We start from the raw sequence: 18,967 nt of genomic DNA on the forward strand, positions 1-18,967 counted from the left end.
TCTCTGTGTGCAGCGTCTGAGGCGGAGTCTCCACCCGGGTCTTCTGAGGAGGATCTCCTCCACGTGGACCACCACCACCTCCGCCACAGGCCTGCCCACAATCGAGCCAGGGCCGGTGCGGCGGGACCGCAGCGCCAGCATCAAACCCTACCACGAAACACTCACGTGCAGGTAGCCGACCCCTACGCGTGTCACATATCCGCAGGGGCCACCTTTTACTTAAACAGAGGCATTTTTGCTTGCCCTATTTCAAGAATCACATGCTTCATTAGATCATACTTTGCCGCACAGTTGTGCTAAACTGCAAAGCAAGACCCCTCATAATGGCTTTCACATTATGACATATTACACCGTACGTTATTAGGTTTATTCCCAGTGGTGTGGGCTGTAGTTTTACTGAATGCATCAGCATGACTGAACAGTCATGGCACAGTACTTCACAGAAAAGGGATGCGTGTGCAACCAAAGAATGGAAAGAAGGCCCACAGGCAAAGGCATTAACCTGAATAACTAAGACACGCATAAACTCTCAGCACATTAGTGCCTTAGATAGCACGAGAGCCTGGTCCATGAATGGGCCCAAGCGACTGTGATATAATATGTGGTTTTATATTGTGTGTTGCGTTTGGGCCTGAAGGTTTGGAAGCAAGTTTAGATGCATTCATGTGAGGGTATTAATGGACGTGGGTTAGTTTGCACTTGAAATGTTATTTGACGACTGCGTTTTGTCCGGAAAGAAATGCAAAACAAGTCAAGCCCCATCTGGCCTGACTGTGTCTTCCACCTTTCTTACAAATAATGGCCATAAATACAAATGCAAATACAAATCTTCCTTCCAGTATACTTTATTGTGATCAGTGTAGAAATGGCATTTTTTACAACTTGTTTGTGGTGACTTTGCTATTATGTTTGGATGAATCTCGGACAGCAAAGCATGTTTTGAATCAGTTTCCAAGTGCCGCCGCGTCAAAATTCATTTCCAAAGATCCTAGGTCTGTGTGTGTGTGTGTGTGTGTGTGTGTGTGTGTGTGTGTGTGCGCGTGCGTGTGCTTCAATATGATCTACAGGACATAGTGCTTGCAATGTTTTTCTTTCAATGTGCCAACAGTACTCCAGCATCAATCGGTCACGCCCTAATGTTTCTGTCTTGCAATTGGTTCAATCCTTTGTGAACTTTACTTCTGAGACTGTCTTTGAGCAAGAAATTGGTAATAATAATGTACAGGAGGTCCTCGGTTTATGCCCGAGTTCAGTTCCTATGACACGGACATTAACTGAATTTTTATAGGTTGGAATATCCTGTACGTATAGTAGTGAGTCTCCAACTTGCTAACCTTTGCTAACGCAGTGTAAAAGTCATAACTACAGTAAATTATTACATGACAAACCCGAGGCAATACATATATAACAACACAATGAAATAAAAAAGAGAAAAGGTCTTATCTTTCCTCCTGTGGTTGGCTTGCACACTGGAAGGGGCACAACATAGTTCGTAACCATTTAAACATCATAAGCCAGACCAAACCAAATTGGTTTTACATGTGTATGACAGTTTTAAAAAAGGATGTATTATTTCTTTCTACTATGACGCTGTAACAAATCTATATATTTCCATTATTTCTGATGGGAAAAATGTTTTCAAAGTCCAAACAAATCACAGGTTGACCAGTGTCCTACAACAGCTTGTAGTTGACTTCAGAGGTTCCACTGTCGATGCACTCTGCTGGCGTTGACTGTTGCATCTCGATTAGTCTGCCTGTGCTCTGCGTACATTGTTCGGTGTTCTAGGTGCTCCTAACGCAGGGTACACATATATCGATTTTTAAAATGTGAGCGACCCCCACACATGACGAAGAAAAAAAAATGGTGTGTATGCTTGCTGCTTCTGTGTAGTGTGAGGTGTATTTCAGACACTAAACCCAACTTAACAATGACTATCATAGTAGCAAGACTGACCTGTGCGAGACAGCATGGTGCCACAGGGCATCGAGACTGCCAGAAAATACAAAGAAGAAGAAGCTAGACTTATGTCGACATTGCGCGATGCCGGGAAGAGTGGAGTCAACTTAATTTTAAACTGTTCTGTCCTTTTCCAAAGTTGGAGAGGATACACCTTTTCATCTCTCTTTGAACTGATGATGTTTTCCACAAAGCTTAAGCAAAAGTGGTATAAAGGTCAGAAGATTTGACTTCCCGAAGAGGCCCTTTATGTCACAATCATAACGTCTGTGGCTCGGCCGAAGTCGGTGTTGAGTGCACACATAAAGATTTGCGATGGTTAATAATGAACAGCTTTAACATTTACCGTATATTTATCAGCCCCTAGCATTTTACGAGTTGATGAGGGTGGAAATGTCACTCTCAACACACCCCACATCGCAAAATAATCTTTTAGAGACATCTGATTATTGGGCTGTTCTCCCCGTACCTGGGTGGGTTTTCTCCGGGTACTCCGGTTTCCTCCCACATCCCAAGAACATGCGTGCTAGGTTAATTGAAGACTCTAAATTGCCCGTAGGTGTCAATGTGAGTGCGAATGGTCGCTTGTTTCTATGTGCCCTGCGATTGGCTGGCGACCAGTGCAGGGTGTACCCCGCCTCTCGCCCGGAGTTAGCTTGGATAGGCTCCAGCACCCCCGCGACCCTAGTGAGGATAAGCGGAACGGAAGATGAATGAATGAATGATAATTGGGCTTTGAACAGTTTGATCTGACAGTACATGTGCAACCTGCTCAAGACATTTGAGTCTGTCAGCAGCCTGTTTATGATGTGTATTTACACAAAGACTGCATTACATGAACACATTCTATAAATGTAAGCACAGTGAGCAGCTGTTGTACACAGGGGCCCACTTTTACTGCTCTTCAGGCTCCGCTCAGCTTCACTGTAGCAGGCTCCAGCAATGACCACTTAAGGTGGTGTGAGTATAAACAAACGGGCCTCTCCCCTGTCACCAGAACCCCACGATTATCACACACATTGGATGCATCGTCATGAGTGTATTTTGTGAAAAACACACAAAATTGGAGTGTACCCCTGGGTTGAGTTCATTGTGTTTGAGAGCGCTCTCATCTTACTGTATTTACGGTATTCGATTTCAGCATCTGTAAAGGTCATTTAAACTTGCAGCGTGCAAGTAGTTAGGCTAAAACTGTATTTTTTTTTTTTAATTCAACTAATTTACCTCTTCAATTCTGTTATTTTAATGAGTGCCTTGAGGTAACCTTCACCATTGAATCTTTACAGTATGTGCGATAATCATTGCTGTAATATCAATGAGGAGAACACGTCGTGGGGAAATAAATAAACACATGGCTTCAATTTCCTTCTCTCTGCTTCATCATCATACCTTTACAATCTTAATTAGACATTAGCCCTGTTTTCCTTACCCCACCATATCCCCATTATGTCAGCCTACATGTACTGTTTAGGAATAACATCAGCCTCAAATCTACATGTTTTTATTATAAGGTGAATAAAAAGAATTCCTTCGATATTGCTCAGCGTTGTGCAGCCACTGTGCTGTTATCATATTCACGTCATCTGGGTCAAAGAGCGAGTAGATTACTGGAAGTAGAAATACTGGCTATGGTGTTTATTGTGCCTTGGCCGCTGTCTGATTGGGCCTCGGACCAAAGCTAGTTTGTCAGCGTGTTGTGATTGGTTAGTTTAAAATCTGCAGCAGAGAGTGAGGACAGGGAGCAAAGGCCAGGCGAAATGCTCCAAAAGCATTAAAATAAACAACATGGAAGGAAAATGATTCTTTAAAATGTTCTTTTACCGGCTAATTAACTTGATGTACTCCATGTCATACATAATGCAATGTGCAAGTTGTTCTCTCCTTCAATATGTCTCTGTAGATTATCAGTCATCCTTGCCTTGTCACGGTAATCCGCAAAGGTTGAATCAAGGCAACTGGACTGTCCTTGTTTGTTGAAGACGTTCCACCTTTCATCCAAAAGGCTTCAGTTCTAATTTGTAGGTGTGGGCCCTCCCTATGTATGCCTCGGTGGGTGCGTCCACTGAAGTTGGTCAACAATAGGGTGCTGTCGTTGGCCGGTGTGGTTAGTGAAACGGCTGTCTTGCTTGCATACCGATCAGTTGTTGACTCCTCTTGTGGCAAAGAAGATCATTGGGGCCACTCGATCTTGAGGCCATCTTTGGGGGAAGAGAAGTCAGGACATTCTTATAGGCAGGCAAACGATAGGTGATGCCTTAAACCTCCTCCTCTCTTTAGAGACAGCTTTTCTAGTTTGACATAGATGGCTTCTTTAACACCTCTTTCCAACCAGCGGTCCTCCCTATCAGGAATTTGGATGTTGTTTTCACGTCATCCCTTTCCATGTAAGCCTCTCTCCTGCATCCTCCTCTCGAACATCAACTTCCCTCATGTCTTCCTTCACGACATCCATCAACCTTCTCTTTGGTCTTCCTCTAACTCTCTTGCCTGGCAGCTCCATCCTCATCATCCTTCTACCAATATACTCACTATTTCTCCTCTTGACGTGTCCAAACCATCGAAGTCTGCTCTCTCTAACTTTGCCTCCAAAACATCGAACCTAGGCTGTCCTTCTGATGAGCTCATTTGTAATTTTATCCAACCTGGTCACTCCGAGAGCAAACCTCAACATCTTCATTTCCGCCACCTCCAGCTCTGCTTCCTGTTGTCTCTTCAGTGCCACTGTCTCTAATCCGTACATCATGGTTGGCCTCACCATTGTTTTATAATCTTTGCCCTTCATCCTAGCAGAGACTCTTCTGTCACATAACACACCTGACACCTTCCTCCACCCGTTCCAACCTGCTTCGACCCGTTTCTTCACTTCCTGACCACACTCACCATTGCTCTGGACGGTTGACCGCAAATATTTAAAGTCATCCACCCTTGCTCTCTCTTCTCCCTGTAGCCTCACTCTTCCCCCACCACCCCTCTCATTCGTGCACATATATTCTGACTTACTTCGGCTAATCTTCATACCTCTGCTTTCCAGTGCATGCCTCCATCTTTCTTACTGTCCCTCCACCTGCTCCCTGCTTTCACTGCAGATCACAATGTCATCTGCAAACATCATGGTCCACGGGGATTCCAGTCTAACCTCGTCTGTCAGCCTATCCATCACCACTGCAAACAGGAAGGTGCTCAGGGCTGATCCCTGATGTAGTCCCACCTCCACCTTAAATTTGTCTGTCACACCTGCAGCACACCTCACCACTGCTCTGCTGCCCTCGTACATGTCCTGTATTATTCTAACATACTTCTCTGCCACTCCAGACGTCCGCGTGCAGTACCACAGTTCCTCTCTGGGTACTCTGTCATAGGCTTTCTCTAGATCTACAAAGACACAATGTAGCTCCGTCTGACCTTCTCTGTACTTTTCTAATTTTATCCAACCTGGTCACTCCGAGAGCGACCGTCAACATCTTCATTTCCGCCACCTCCAGTTCTGCTTCCTATTGTCTCTTCGGTGCCATTGTCTCTAATCCGTACATCATGGCTGGCCTCACCACTGTTTTATAAACTTTGCCCTTCATCCTAGCAGAGACTCTTCTGTCACATAACACACCTGACACCTTCCTCCACCCATTCCAACCTGCTTGGACCCGTTTCTTCACTTCCTGACCACACTCACCATTGCTCTGGACGCTTGACCGCAAGTATTTAAAGTCCTCCACCCTTGCTATCTCTTCTCCCTGTAGCCTCACTATTCCCCCACCACCCCTCTCATTCATGCACATATATTCTGTCTTACTTTGGCAAATCTTCATTCCTCTGCTTTCCAGTGCATGGCTCCATCTTTCTAACGGTTTATGCTTTCTCTAGCTCTACAAACACACAATGTAGCTCCTTCTGACCTTCTCTGTACTTTTCCATAAACATCCTCAAGGCAAATAATGCATCTTCAATACTCTTTCTAGGCATGAAACCATACTGTTGCTCGCAAATACTCACTTCTGTCCCGAGTCTAGCCTCCACTACTCTTTCCCATAACTTCATTGTGTAGCTCATCAACTTTATTCTCTATAGTTCCCACAGCTCTGCACATCACCCTTGTTCTTAAAAATGGGCACCAGCACGCTTTTCCTACATTCCTCAGGCATCTTCTCACGCGCCAGAATTCTATTGAACAAGCTGGTCAAAAACTCCACAGCCACCTCTCCTCGATGTTTCCATACATCCACAGGAATGTCATCAGCACCAACTGCCTTTCCATTTTTCATCCTCTTTAATGCCTTTCTAACTCCCCCCTTACAAATCATTGCCACTTCCTGATCCACCACACTTGCCTCTTCTACTCTCCCTTCTCTCTCATTTTCCTCATTCATCAACTCCTCGAAGTATTCTTTCCATCTATCTAGCACACTACTGGCACCAGTCAACATATTTCCATCTCTCTCCTTAATCACCCTAACCTGCTGCACATCCTTCCCATCTCTATCCCTCTGTTTGGCCTGCAGGATTCAAGTCCCTGGCGGCGTAGTGTGTTACTGATGGTAGCCTTTGTTACTTTGATCCCAGCTCTCTCCAGGTCATTCACTAGGTCCCCCCATGTGGTTCTTGGATTTTTGCTCACCGTTCTTGTGATCATTTTGACCCCACAGGATGAGATCTTGCGTGGAGCCCTAGATTGAGGGAGATTATCAGTGGTCTTGTATGTCTTCCATTTTCTAATAATTGCTCCCACAGTTGATTTCTTCACACCAAGCTGCTTACCTATTGCAGATTCAGTCTTCCCATTCTGGCGCAGGTCTACAATTTTGTTTCTAGTGTCCTTTGACAGCTCTTTGGTCTTGGCCATAGTGGAGTTCGTCGTATGACTGTTTGAGGTTGTGGACAAGTGTCTTTTATCCTGGTAACGAGTTCAAACAGGTTCCATTAATACAAGTAACGAGTAGAGGACAGAGGAGCCTCTTAAATAAGAAGTTACAGGTCTGTGAGAGCCAGAAATCGTATTTGTTTGTAGGTTATCAAATACTTATTTTCCACCATAATTTGCGAATAAATTCTTTAAAAATCAGACAATGTGAATTTCTGGATTTTTTCCCCTCATTTTGTCTCATCAGTGAGGTATACCTATGATGAAAATTAGAGGCCTCTCTCATCCTTTTAAGTGGGAGAACTTGCACAATTCGTGGTAGGCTAAATACTTTTTTACCCCACTTTATGTACAAGTTGTACAAGACATTTAGTTTTACTTAAAAAAAATAAAAACAAATAAAAATCCTGTACGAATGTGGTCTGCCCTGCCTTCCCACTAATAGATGCCTGTAGTACTCTAAATGCCCCTGACAGTTTTTGAGAAATTAGTTATATAATATAGTTTTCTTGATCGTAAATATTTGTCATACACAGGTTTTACTTCAAGCTATACAGGTATAACTATTGTATGTATTGACAAAGTGTAGTTTAGGTGGCAGTCACACTGAGTACAATACTTACCACGCAACAAATGTAATGACAGCCTGAGTCGCTCTGTAGTGTATTTACAGGCCTCTCTGCAGACTCAGGACGTTCTTGTGATAAAAGCAAAGTCACCTGATACCTGGCGGCATATGAACACGTCCACCGTTCTTATTTTCCTTCTGAACGGAGGGCTCAATGTCAGTCGCTGAGCTTATTCTGCTGCATTAGCAGAATAGGAAGCATGGCTGCCAGTTTTTCAACTTTCATTAAAAGTCAAACCTTTTAAGCCAAGCACTCCTGCCTTGGGCAGACCCCCCTGACAATAATGCACTCACTGTTCGCCCGCCAAACTATCAAACTATTTTATATTCCACACCTGCTAGACATTACGTGCAGCGGTCCGACCTGGCCGCGCAGACACAACAGAACTCTTTGTTGGGGCCTCGGAACCATTAGTCTAGGGTGGGCACGACACAGCTCACCAAACAATTTATCAGAGGGAGATAGGGAGACACACTGCATGCCTTTGTGTTCCTTGTGACACCATGCTGGAACGGCAGGCAATTCCTCCACGTTTTACAACATTTGGGGAGAAGTATTTTAATTGGAAACACCTACAGCTTGACTGTGCAGGCCGCAATGGAGAAACATGGAGAAGCAGCACTTGAGAGCTGAATGAGAGGCTCCTCGTATTGATTTATCTAAAATGGACTCGCAATTCCTAGTGTCATTCAGAGCAGCACCGAGATCAAAGAATGCTGCTTCTTAATTTATTTGTGTGGGCATTCGCTAACCATTTTTTTTCCTATTGAAGCATCTGTGCAGGCAGTGTTTACTCAAGCATTGACAGGAAAAAAAAATACTTAAAGGGATCCCTCATTACGTTTTTTCTGTCAACGTATTCCAAGTGCTTTGACATCCAAGACAGATAGGCCTATATTGAATGGAATCCATCCCAATTCTTCAGCTCAGCTTCTGTCAGCAAAGACTTGTACACTTTGTTTTCTACAAGCAAACACGTGTACTATTCTAGGTCTGTTCCCTCAGTGCATTTCTGTTGAATGTGCTCAGTCTATTTGGAGGCCTGAGTTGGATTTTAATTGGTTCCTCCAAGCAATGTGTCGACAATATTTATATATTTTTCAATATGACAAAAACTGGTTCATCTGATCCCTCTTGTCTACAGTTGTGGAAGACCATACATCAGACTGAGCCACGGAGAGGGCTCCATAGACAAGGGAGACAGGATACCACGCCCAGGTACACTACACAGGTTTCACTACTTCACATGTGGTGCGCTTGTAAACAGTACAGCACTCGAGATCTCAACAAAGGGCATTATGGTATCTTGTTATGACATTATAAAAAAAAATCCTCAACGATTTAATATCATTCAAAGCACAAGTTAAGCATTTTATTTTGAGGTAACCTTATTGAAACATGATTGTTTTGTTGTACAACTTTTCTGGTGCAGTCTGTACAATTGGTGAAATACATTGTTGTTGCCTATGATCATATACATTTTGGTATGTCATAGACATCTTTCAGTCAAACGTTATACAAAGTCTCAAAAGACTGTAAAAGATATTTATAAAAGAATGTGGACGGCGTCACGCAGACGCTAAGAGTACGCCCTGCAACCGGAGGGTCACCAGTTCGTATCCCCGAGCGTGTCGTCACTGTCCCCGGGCAAGACACTTAACCCATATTGCCTGAATGAGCGTGGTTGGATGTTTGGTGGTGGTTGGAGGGGGCGTAGGCGCAGAATGGCACTCGCGCTTCCGTCAGACAGCCCCAGGGCGGCTGTGGCTACACAAGTATCTTAACCGCCACCAGGGTGTGACTGAGGAGTGAATGAATAGTGCGTGAAATTGTAAAGCGTCTCTGAGTGTTCTTTGTAATTTTGACCAAAAAAATTATTGTTTTTTAATTTTGACAAAAAATACAATGTCCAAGACTAATCCCAGTGTTTCCCAATACAGGCATATCCAAAGTTCTAAATGTATAGTTGATTAGGGTGGTCCATACATTATGCTGGAGCTTGCCAGGATCCTTTACAATGGTGTGAAATATTTGATTTCCCCTCTGGGTGTAACAAAAACGGAATTGAATTGGAAAACCATTTTTGATTTAAAAGATGCGAGCGCATCGTTACACGGATTCCTGAATCATCCGCCTAACTCAATATCGCTTGAATGGGCCGATCGCCCGGTCAAAAAGTTAAAAACTGGTTTGATATTGCTGAAGCAGCTGCATCTCCTTCTTTGATCTTCTCCCACTCTCTTAAAACTCTCGCTTGACTTGTCGCAGTTACATAAATAGCCCTGTGACTTTGTGAGGGTAAATGCGTGGTGAAATTACGGACTCGGTGAGGATGTACAATGCCCCGGCAGGTTTAAAGTCCAAACTGTGGAAATAATTACGAAACAACTAAAAAATATTGTTCATAAAACAAATTTCAATGTTGCCAATCAAATACTGATCAATAATGACTATTTCTCTGATCCATCATGCATTTCATGCATCCATCCGCTTTCCATACCGCTTGTCCTCACTAGTTTCACAGACGAGCTGGAGCCTATCCCAGCCGACTCCGGGTGAGAGGCGGGGTACACGCTGAACTGGTCGCCAGCCAATCGCAGTCATGTATTTGACATGCATTCAATAGTTAGTCTCCATTTCAATTTGGCTTCAGACATAATTTCTCCACCACAACAGCTCTTCTTAAATTGACTAATGATGTGTTCTCCTCATTTGATAAAAGCCAACACACCGGTGATATTTTCATTGATCTCTCAAAAGCTTTTGATATGGTTGATCACCATATGGGTGTACCCCGCCTCTCGCCCGAAGATAGCTGGGATAGGCTCAGCATGCCCGCGACCCATGTGAGGATAAAGCGGTACAGAAGATGGATGGATGGATGGATGGATGATCACCATATTCTCCCCGACAAATTATTTCCCATTGGTTTAAATCGTCATGCTCTGCTTTGGTTCAATGCTTATCTCCGTAATACATGTCAATGTGTTTTTTAAGGTTGTCTTTCAGTTTATTTAATTGTTGAAAATGGTGTCCCAAAAGGCTCCATCTTGGGACCCCTCCTTTTTTCTCTTATCAACGACCTTCCAGGCTCATTGTCCAATAATCTTGTCCATCTTTATTCTGATGGCACAGTCCTATACACCTCTTATTCTATCATATCTCATATCCAACAGGCTCTACAATCTGACGTGATTTGTATTCCAAAATATGTCCCTTTAAAACCCATCACTGTCATCTGTGTAATTCTTTCAGCTGGCTACAACCATACTCAAGATGTCATTTTCACTGGATTCAATTTGCCTTTAAATGTGTTCACTTTAATTGTCCCCCTTATTTACAAGAATCACTGGTTCCACTTATTCCTTTTGACATTTATAATAGCATCCCCAGAATTTTTAAAGAAATTGATCGCAGATCCTTTAGTTACAAAGTTCCATCTGATTGGAATAATCTCCCAGACTCGTTGAAATGATTTACCTCTTTCCATTGTTTCAGTGTTTCTTTATTCCAATATCTTAAAACATAATGTTCATGTTTTCAATTTGTTCGTGTTTCTCCTTTGATATATTTTGTCACTAAATAATTACAGATCATCACACTATTCTGATTATGATAATGAAGTATCAAGTATTTGGGTCACCGTTTATAATTATCTGTTATATCTGAAGGTAGTAGAAGTGGAGGGACTGGTTGACAGTGATAATGTATATTTTGTTTCCTGGCGGCACGCTGGACGACTGGTTAGCACATCCGCCTCACATTTCTGAGGACCCGGGTTCAAATCCGGGCTCGCCTGTGTGGAGTTTGCATGTTCTCCCTGTGCCTGCATGGGTTTTCTCTGGGTACTCCAGTTTCCTCCCACATCCCAAAAACATGCACGGTAGGTTAACTGACGACTCTAAATTGTCCGTAGGTATGAATGTGAGTGCGAATGGTTGTTTGTTTATATGTGCCCTGCGAGTGGCTGGGAACCAGTTCAGGGTGTACCCCACCTCCTGCCCGCAGTTAGCTGGGATATAGGCTCCAGCATACCCGTGACCGTAGTGAGGATAAGCAGTGCAGAAAATGGATGGATGGAGTTTTGTTTTCTGTTTGTATTTTCTTGTTCTGTAACTCTGTTTATGTTGTGCATGTTGTATTTGTGTCTTTGGGACCCCCTCGAAAATGAGATGGGGTTATCCTCATTCACTTCAAATTCACTTCTGATTTTACATGAAAAATGTAATCGAATCGAACCGACCGAATCAACTCGTAAGCCCTTTGAATCGAAACCATCGAATCAGCCAACTTTAAAATGTACCGTCCTTGAATCGTATCACATTCCATGTATTGAGATACATATTGAATTGTCTTTCATTGGAGAGATGCATGCCCCTAGTTTCCTCAACTTCTTTCAAGTTTTTTTTGTGCAACTTTACTGTGTTATCTACACATCTCAAATAACCATGCAATAAAAAGTAACACGTAAAAAAATAAGAATAATTGACAGGGTATGATTCATCTTAGGTTTACTCTAAGTGTATACACTTCTCATTAGACCGCTATGGTACTTAGAGGCCCCTTCTTAGTAACAGGAATATCATAACACAAAACTACACACTATGGCAATTATAAGCTACAAAATTAATCTTTTTAGACTGACATTTTTTGTAGTGTACTGTTCTTGTCATTCCCTCCCAATAATTTCATGCAGTTCCAAGAAATAAATATACACTTGTATTATGAAATGCTAACCCCCACTAAAGAGAAACAGAGGCGGTTTCTGGAGGACCCAGTTATGAACTTGTGATGTGTTGTTGTTGCGTTTTCTAATAGCAGAGGATCAAGTGGTTGTGTCATCAGACTATGACAGCACCCACGAAGCCAACCATAGTGACAGCAGCGATGTAGCACAAACAGAGGAGGACACAGAGGAAGGAAAAAACTCCTCCCAGAATGTCATTCTCCACCCGCTTTTACCTCCTGAGGTAAGATGGGGAGCCATAAAGATGGCCCTCCAGAGTCATCAGTTGACAACATGGTATTTCTATAATGAATAAACCCTCCGTTTTCATCATGTGTCACTTGTACAGGACAAACCTATTCTGGCCCCAGAGCCGCTATTAATGGAAGGTTTAGAGCCGATGATGAGTCAGCTAAACAATTGGAACTTTCCCATCTTCAGCTTGATGGAGAAGACTAACGGTAAATGTGGACGGATCCTCAGTCAGGTGAGCAAGTCCAGAGAAAGGCTTCACCATTCATCTATCAATCCATTTTCTATAGCGCTTGCCTTTATTAGTGTTATGGTTTTGCTGGGGCCTGTCACAGCTGACTTTGGGTGAGAGGTGGGGTGCATCCTGGACTGGTTGCCACCCAATTGCAGGGCACATCTAGAAAGCGGGAGGAAGGCAGAGTACCCAAGAAAACCCAGGTAAGCATGGGGAGAACATGCAAATTCCACACAGGAAAGCCACAGCCAAGATTCAAACCCTGAACCTCAGAGCTGTGAGTCAGAGGTGCTAACCACCAAACTTACTGTGCTGCCCGACTCATGATTCATCCACTTAATTGGGTATTACCTGGGTTCCAAATGCTTCAAGATCTGAAAGTCCTCTTGGAATATGGGTGAATTTAACTCAAAACTATAAATAGCTATTTGGCTTGTGATATGGAGAATTGCAGTACATGTGATTAAACATGCTCATAAAACGCCTTTTTTCCCCCTCCTTGTGCTATTACGAAACAATAATAATATGGAATAATTGTTGTTGTTGTTGTTGTTGTGATAAAGTAAATCCTTTTGATAATTAGTCACATAAAGAGGTAATATACCATGTTAGAAATTCTTAAAATGTATTGAACGTGCTGGAATTAGAGTTGGGAAAAGTTACACAAACAGCATTCAAAACAATTTTTTTTCTTGCAGTATGTCTGGTGATGTGATATGGGCAGCACAGTGGAGAAGGGACTATACCACATTGGCCTCACAGTCTGGATGTCCTTTGTTCAAATTTCGAGTTTGGCACTCCTGTGTGGAGGCATGTTCTCCCTTTGCTTGTAGTGGTTTTTTGGGTTGTTGTTTTTTTTTTTCGGGTACTGCTGCTTTCTCCCGCTTTCCAAAGTCGTGCTTGTTAGGGTCATTTAAAACTCTCAACTGTCCATAGGTGTGAATGGTTGTTTGTCTGTATGTGCGACCAGTCCAGGGCGTACCTGGCCTCTTGGGCAAGGTCAGCTAGGATAGACTCCAGCACATCAGTGACCCAATGAGGAGAAGCAGTATAGAACTTGGATGGATGGTGATACCATTATGTCCCCCCAGGTCTCTTCCAGGCTTTTTGAGGACACTGGGTTGTTTCGGACCTTCAAGATTCCAATCCAAGAATTCATGAACTACTTCCATGCCCTTGAAAATGGTTACAGAGACATACCATGTAAGCTTGTACACATCTCGTCTGCTTATGTTACATTTAGGACCTTCACCATAACCAAACAACCAAATCGTCCACTAGAAGAAGATTGCATTGTTTGTCACAGTTAATTGGGTGAAACTTTGGATTTATAAAGAGGGATAAGCAGCTCAACAGTGCACTCTGCTGGAGAATGATAAACTGACTATGTTGTCTCCTGACCTAGACCATAATAGGGTGCACGCCACGGATGTGCTCCATGCAGTCTGGTACCTCACCACACAGCCGGTTCCGGGTCTGCCCAGCCTCATTGCTGAACACAGCTCTGCTAGTGACTCAGGTGTGTCCATCAGTGTTCATTACGCATCTTGTCAAGGTCATTTATTGTCATTCTGAATCAGACTTTCAGATGAAGGCACCATGGTTTGCACTTTGCACGGAAGTCCCAGTGAATTAGTGGCAGTGAAATTAAGTTAAATAAAAGGATGTTAACCGAGGTGGATGGATTCATGAACAGCTCCATCCATTATCTATAGTTCTTGTTCCGATTGGGGCGGCGGAGTTGCGGGTTAGCCGTAGCCTATCCCGGCTGACTTTGGGGCGAGAGACAGGGTGCAATGGTCACCAGCCAATCGCAGGGCACATACAGACAAACAGCCACTCATACTTACATTCACACCTATGGAGTATTTAGTGCCTTGAATTTACAGAACTTGCATGTTTTTAGAATGTGGGAGGAAGCCGAAGTACCCGGAGAAAACCTAGGCAAGCACGGCGAGAACATGCAAACTCCACGCAGGAAGGCCAGAGCAGGGTTTCCCAACTCGAACGTCAGAACTGTGAGGCAGACATACGAACCACATACCCGACCACGCTACCCTTAGCAATTCCAAATACCAACTTTGGCATAAAATCTTCAGACTATTTTACTTTTATTTTATTATAAAATAGCTTTTTTACAAGATTACAAGATACAACAATAATTGGGGGTTCAAATCTGGGCTCCCACCTCTGTGAGTGGAGTTTGCATATCCTTCCTGTGTTTGTGGAGTTTTTTTTCGGGTACTTCGGCTTCCTCCCACATTTCCAAAACATGCATGCTTGGGTCACTGAAGACTCTAAATTGTCTTAAGGTGTGCCCTGCATTTTCCTGGCAACCAGCGTGTACCCCGCCTCACGCCCAAAGGATTCAGCTCACCGTGACCCTAATGGGGATAAGCTATATACAAAAATTGGATGAATGGATGGAGGTTATTATTGACATTGTTTTAAAATGAAGTTTGACATCAGAAAAAGCTGTTCTTAAGGGTTATGTTCAATTGTTGTGATGAATTTGGGACCAGCTGGAGAAGCATTGCTTTTATGTCTTTTAAATATGTGTTTTCTATCTGCAACCAAGCAAATATATATATGTTTTGTTTTCATTTTTCCATCTACCCAGAGCCTAACTATAAGGCATCTCAGTAATGGTTTTGAGAGAAACCGTTGTATGAGCAGTATGTTGTCTTTTCCTATTCAAAGTTTGTCTTATCTTATTCAAGCTCAGGGCACTTCCATTCACGCAGCAAAACTATTTGAAGTCCTGCGCAGCATGAAATTGCAAGCAGATTAGAATTTTCTCACAACCATATTTTCATACCCTCATTTGTATGCCTCACTAAGGCCTTCCCTTTGATCCACATGCGAGTGTTTCTGAGAGTGCAAAAATGTGTTTCTCTCTGTGTGCATGCGTACACTCAAGTGTGTGTGTTTGTGTCGAAGAATACATACCCTCGAAGCACAATATATGTGTGTCGGTGCAAACTGTGACACCCTGTTCTTCACCTTACTGCCTTCGTCTGCTTCCCCTGTGGCCAGACTCCGACAGCGGAATAACTCACAGTCATATGGGCTTCCTGGTGTCAAAGACATACACTGTGTCAGAGGACGGTTATGGCTGCTTGTCTGGCCTCATACCGGCTCTGGAGCTTATGGCGCTCTACGTGGCTGCTGCTATGCACGACTACGACCACCCCGGGCGGACCAACGCGTTCCTCGTGGCTACCAGCGCCCCGCAGGTAAAGTTTTAATTGAAAGCTATCGTCTGCGATTTTTGGTGCCCCCTACTGCTGCGGGATTCAGCATTACAACAAAGCGGTTGAATATACACCAACATAATGTATTATAGAGCTGTTGAAACCTGCAAGGTAAATCAATAGGTAGATGTTCATTTGCGGCAATTTTTTCATTATTGTTTTCATTGACACGGTAATTATTGTATGACTATTTTATGCTCCAAAATCATATTTTTAGTGTGCGTTTTTCAACTACGCTCCGCCCATTACGGTGCAAAATGCCTCACTTCCGTGTCGTCATTTCCGTCCACGTCATTTTCTGTGCGCCACCAACTGGGCCAGCGTGGGAAATGAATCGGGCATTCACTAAATATAAAAAAAAAAACCATTATTGAGGAATACAGCAAAATGTTAGCGCACCTGACAGGCTTCATCAGCATTTTGTCACCTCCTCTAGTATTGGCTTCGGTCCATTTTTTAAAAACTTTTTTTAACCAAAAAAAAGTTGTGGATTTCACCTTTAAATAATTATACATGCATGCATGTTGTAATGGAAAGCCAGAGTACCTGAAGAGGATTCCACCCAGGCGTACCAAGATAGTTAATTCATTCATGACTTGAGTATTGTGCTGCAATAATAGTACTGGTACAAATTGTAAATATTGTGTAAATACAGTGGTGGTTTGTCGATACAGATGTTTGTCCCTACGTGCCCTGCGAATGGCTTTTAGCTTTTGTAGCTCTTCAGAAGCTATATAAACTGTTGTAATGACAATTGAAAGTTTTAGTCTCCACATGCAATCATTTCAACAAAGTATATATATGTCATTCCCCCCCCCCTTATTTCTACTACCACATTATGAAGAAGTTGTCCCCCAGTTGTTGTGGTTGCTGCTTACTGTTGTAAAGTGTCATTGTTTTGTGCCTGTGCAGGCGGTGCTCTACAATGACCGTTCGGTTCTGGAAAACCACCACGCTGCCTCGGCCTGGAACCTCCTGTTGTCCCGACCGGAGTTCAACTTCCTTGTCAACTTGGACCACAGGGAGTTCAAGCGATTCCGTTTCTTGGTCATTGAGGCCATACTAGCCACGGATTTGAAGAAGCACTTTGATTTTCTCGCAGAGTTTAATGCAAAGGTATTTATGCTTTGTATGCAAACAATCAAAAAGCGTTTTGGAGGAGTTTGTAAATATAATTGATGGATACTTAAATTGAAAAATATATCAATGGAAAAAGATTTCAATGATTTTGAAAGTAAAGATGTATCATCATTTATTTATTTTCTATAGTCCTTGTCCTCATTAGGATCACAGTTGAGCAGCAGCGTATTGACGCTAACTGGACATGAGGCAGTGTATACCCAAGACTGGTCACCAGTCAATCGCAAGATTGACTGGTGACCTTAAACTGGGCCCAGTCGGTAGAGTGTGTTGTCCACTGATCGAAGGGTCCCGGCTCTACCTCTCTGCTGTCGAAGTGTCCTTGGGCAAGACACTGAACCCTAATTTGCCTCCAGGTCGGCATTGTAAATGACCAAATGTTCTTAATTGCCTTAAACAAATCTAATTACTAATGGGGGCACTCCATTGAGTTTGGATTGAGGTTGTTGAGCTTTATAATGACATGATGTCAGTTCATACTATGCCTATTAGCTTTGCATTTAGAAAAGAAACACATTTTGGCACTTTCATTTTTTCAGTGATAACTGATGTGCATTTACTTATCACTCAAACAATATTGCATGTGACGCACAGCTCACTGCGTTGCCAAGTCACCCAGGAAATAAGGAATACGTTCCGTTAATTTACCGACAGAACTGCAAATGCTCGACTCTGTGCTACTGAAAAACAGCAGTGGAGATTGTAAGGTGTACTGTACCTGTTGCATTGGGGGTGAAAGTTTGTCACCTTGTTTGTTTATTTTTTGACTGATTCCCTAGGTGGGTGATGATCCATCTTCAGGCATTGATTGGTCCAATGAGAATGACAGGTTGCTGGTCTGCCAGATGTGCATAAAGCTGGCTGACATCAATGGGCCGCTTAAGTGTAAGGACCTGCACCTACAGTGGACAGAGGGCATTGTCAATGAGTTCTATGAACAGGTTGGAGAACTCGGCTTGAATTGCGCTGCATATTTCTGGTCGTGACGTTACGCTAATGAGGGTCATGCTGCATGTAGGGTGATGAAGAATCCAGTCTGGGTCTCCCCATCAGCCCCTTCATGGACCGAGCCGCGCCACAGTTGGCCAAACTCCAGGAGTCATTTATCACGCATATCGTGGGACCCTTGTGCAATTCTTATGACTCGGCCTGCCTCATGCCGGGGCGGTGGGTGGAGCCCAAGACGGATGCAGAGGAGCCTGAAAGCACAGAGAATGAAGATGAGGAGGAAGATACGGCAGAGGAAGACGCATCCACTGGCTCAGAGTCGTCACGTAAGCCATTGCGGTCTTACATTAAAAATGACTACCTGTAGAATTTGGATGTATTGTTAGGCACTCAGCTATAGTACCAGTTAGTTCTCAATCAATAGCACAAGCAAGTGTGTCTAAACTCGGTAGTGCATGACAAAATCTGACGATATTGCACTAACATTAGTGTATCGTAGATGTCTGAAAATGCGATATTTTGTTAATACTAATTATATTGCACTTGGCGACACGGTGGATGACTGGTTAGTATGTCCGCCTCACAGTTCAGAGGTCGTGGCTTCTTATCTAAGCGCCGGCCTTTGTGTGTGGAGTTTGCATACCTGTTTATATATTCCCTGCCCTCGCATGGGTTTTCTTTGGGTACTCTGACTTCCTCCCTTCATAAGCATTCCAAAAACCTGCATACATTAAGTTAATACAACAGTAAATCCTTTTTATACTACGCAGAGTGCATGACTTTTTGTGTGAAATCCTATGAAAAGAAGAACAGGATTTAGGTATGTAAATAAAATGAATCACATAATTACATACTGCAAAAGGGATACACTATGACAGTGGTTCCCCAATTTTCTTACCCCAAAAACCACCCAGAAAAATACCAAGCTGTCCATGTACCACCATGACGAACAAAATACAGTAGCATGTT

The 18,967-nt window shown here is 43.2% G+C and overlaps 1 protein-coding gene across 3 annotated transcripts in view; it reads left to right on the plus strand.

Moving 5' to 3' along the window:
* The window catches only part of LOC133402470 (cGMP-inhibited 3',5'-cyclic phosphodiesterase 3A-like), a 90,683-nt gene that overhangs the window by 68,241 nt on the left and 3,475 nt on the right, over positions 1-18,967 (plus strand). For 2 of the 3 annotated variants that reach the window (XM_061676234.1, XM_061676236.1), the window contains 10 exons: positions 14-171; positions 8,588-8,661; positions 12,262-12,413; positions 12,519-12,656; positions 13,748-13,859; positions 14,062-14,175; positions 15,693-15,892; positions 16,823-17,026; positions 17,830-17,991; positions 18,069-18,324. In XM_061676234.1, coding sequence (XP_061532218.1) covers positions 14-171; positions 8,588-8,661; positions 12,262-12,413; positions 12,519-12,656; positions 13,748-13,859; positions 14,062-14,175; positions 15,693-15,892; positions 16,823-17,026; positions 17,830-17,991; positions 18,069-18,324 — 1,570 coding nt within the window. The remainder of the gene's footprint in view (positions 1-13; positions 172-8,587; positions 8,662-12,261; positions 12,414-12,518; positions 12,657-13,747; positions 13,860-14,061; positions 14,176-15,692; positions 15,893-16,822; positions 17,027-17,829; positions 17,992-18,068; positions 18,325-18,967) is intronic. The other variant, XM_061676235.1, reaches the window with a different exon arrangement.

The sequence above is a fragment of the Phycodurus eques genome, chromosome 5 (assembly GCF_024500275.1).
Source record: "Phycodurus eques isolate BA_2022a chromosome 5, UOR_Pequ_1.1, whole genome shotgun sequence".
Lineage (NCBI taxonomy): Eukaryota > Metazoa > Chordata > Actinopteri > Syngnathiformes > Syngnathidae > Phycodurus > Phycodurus eques.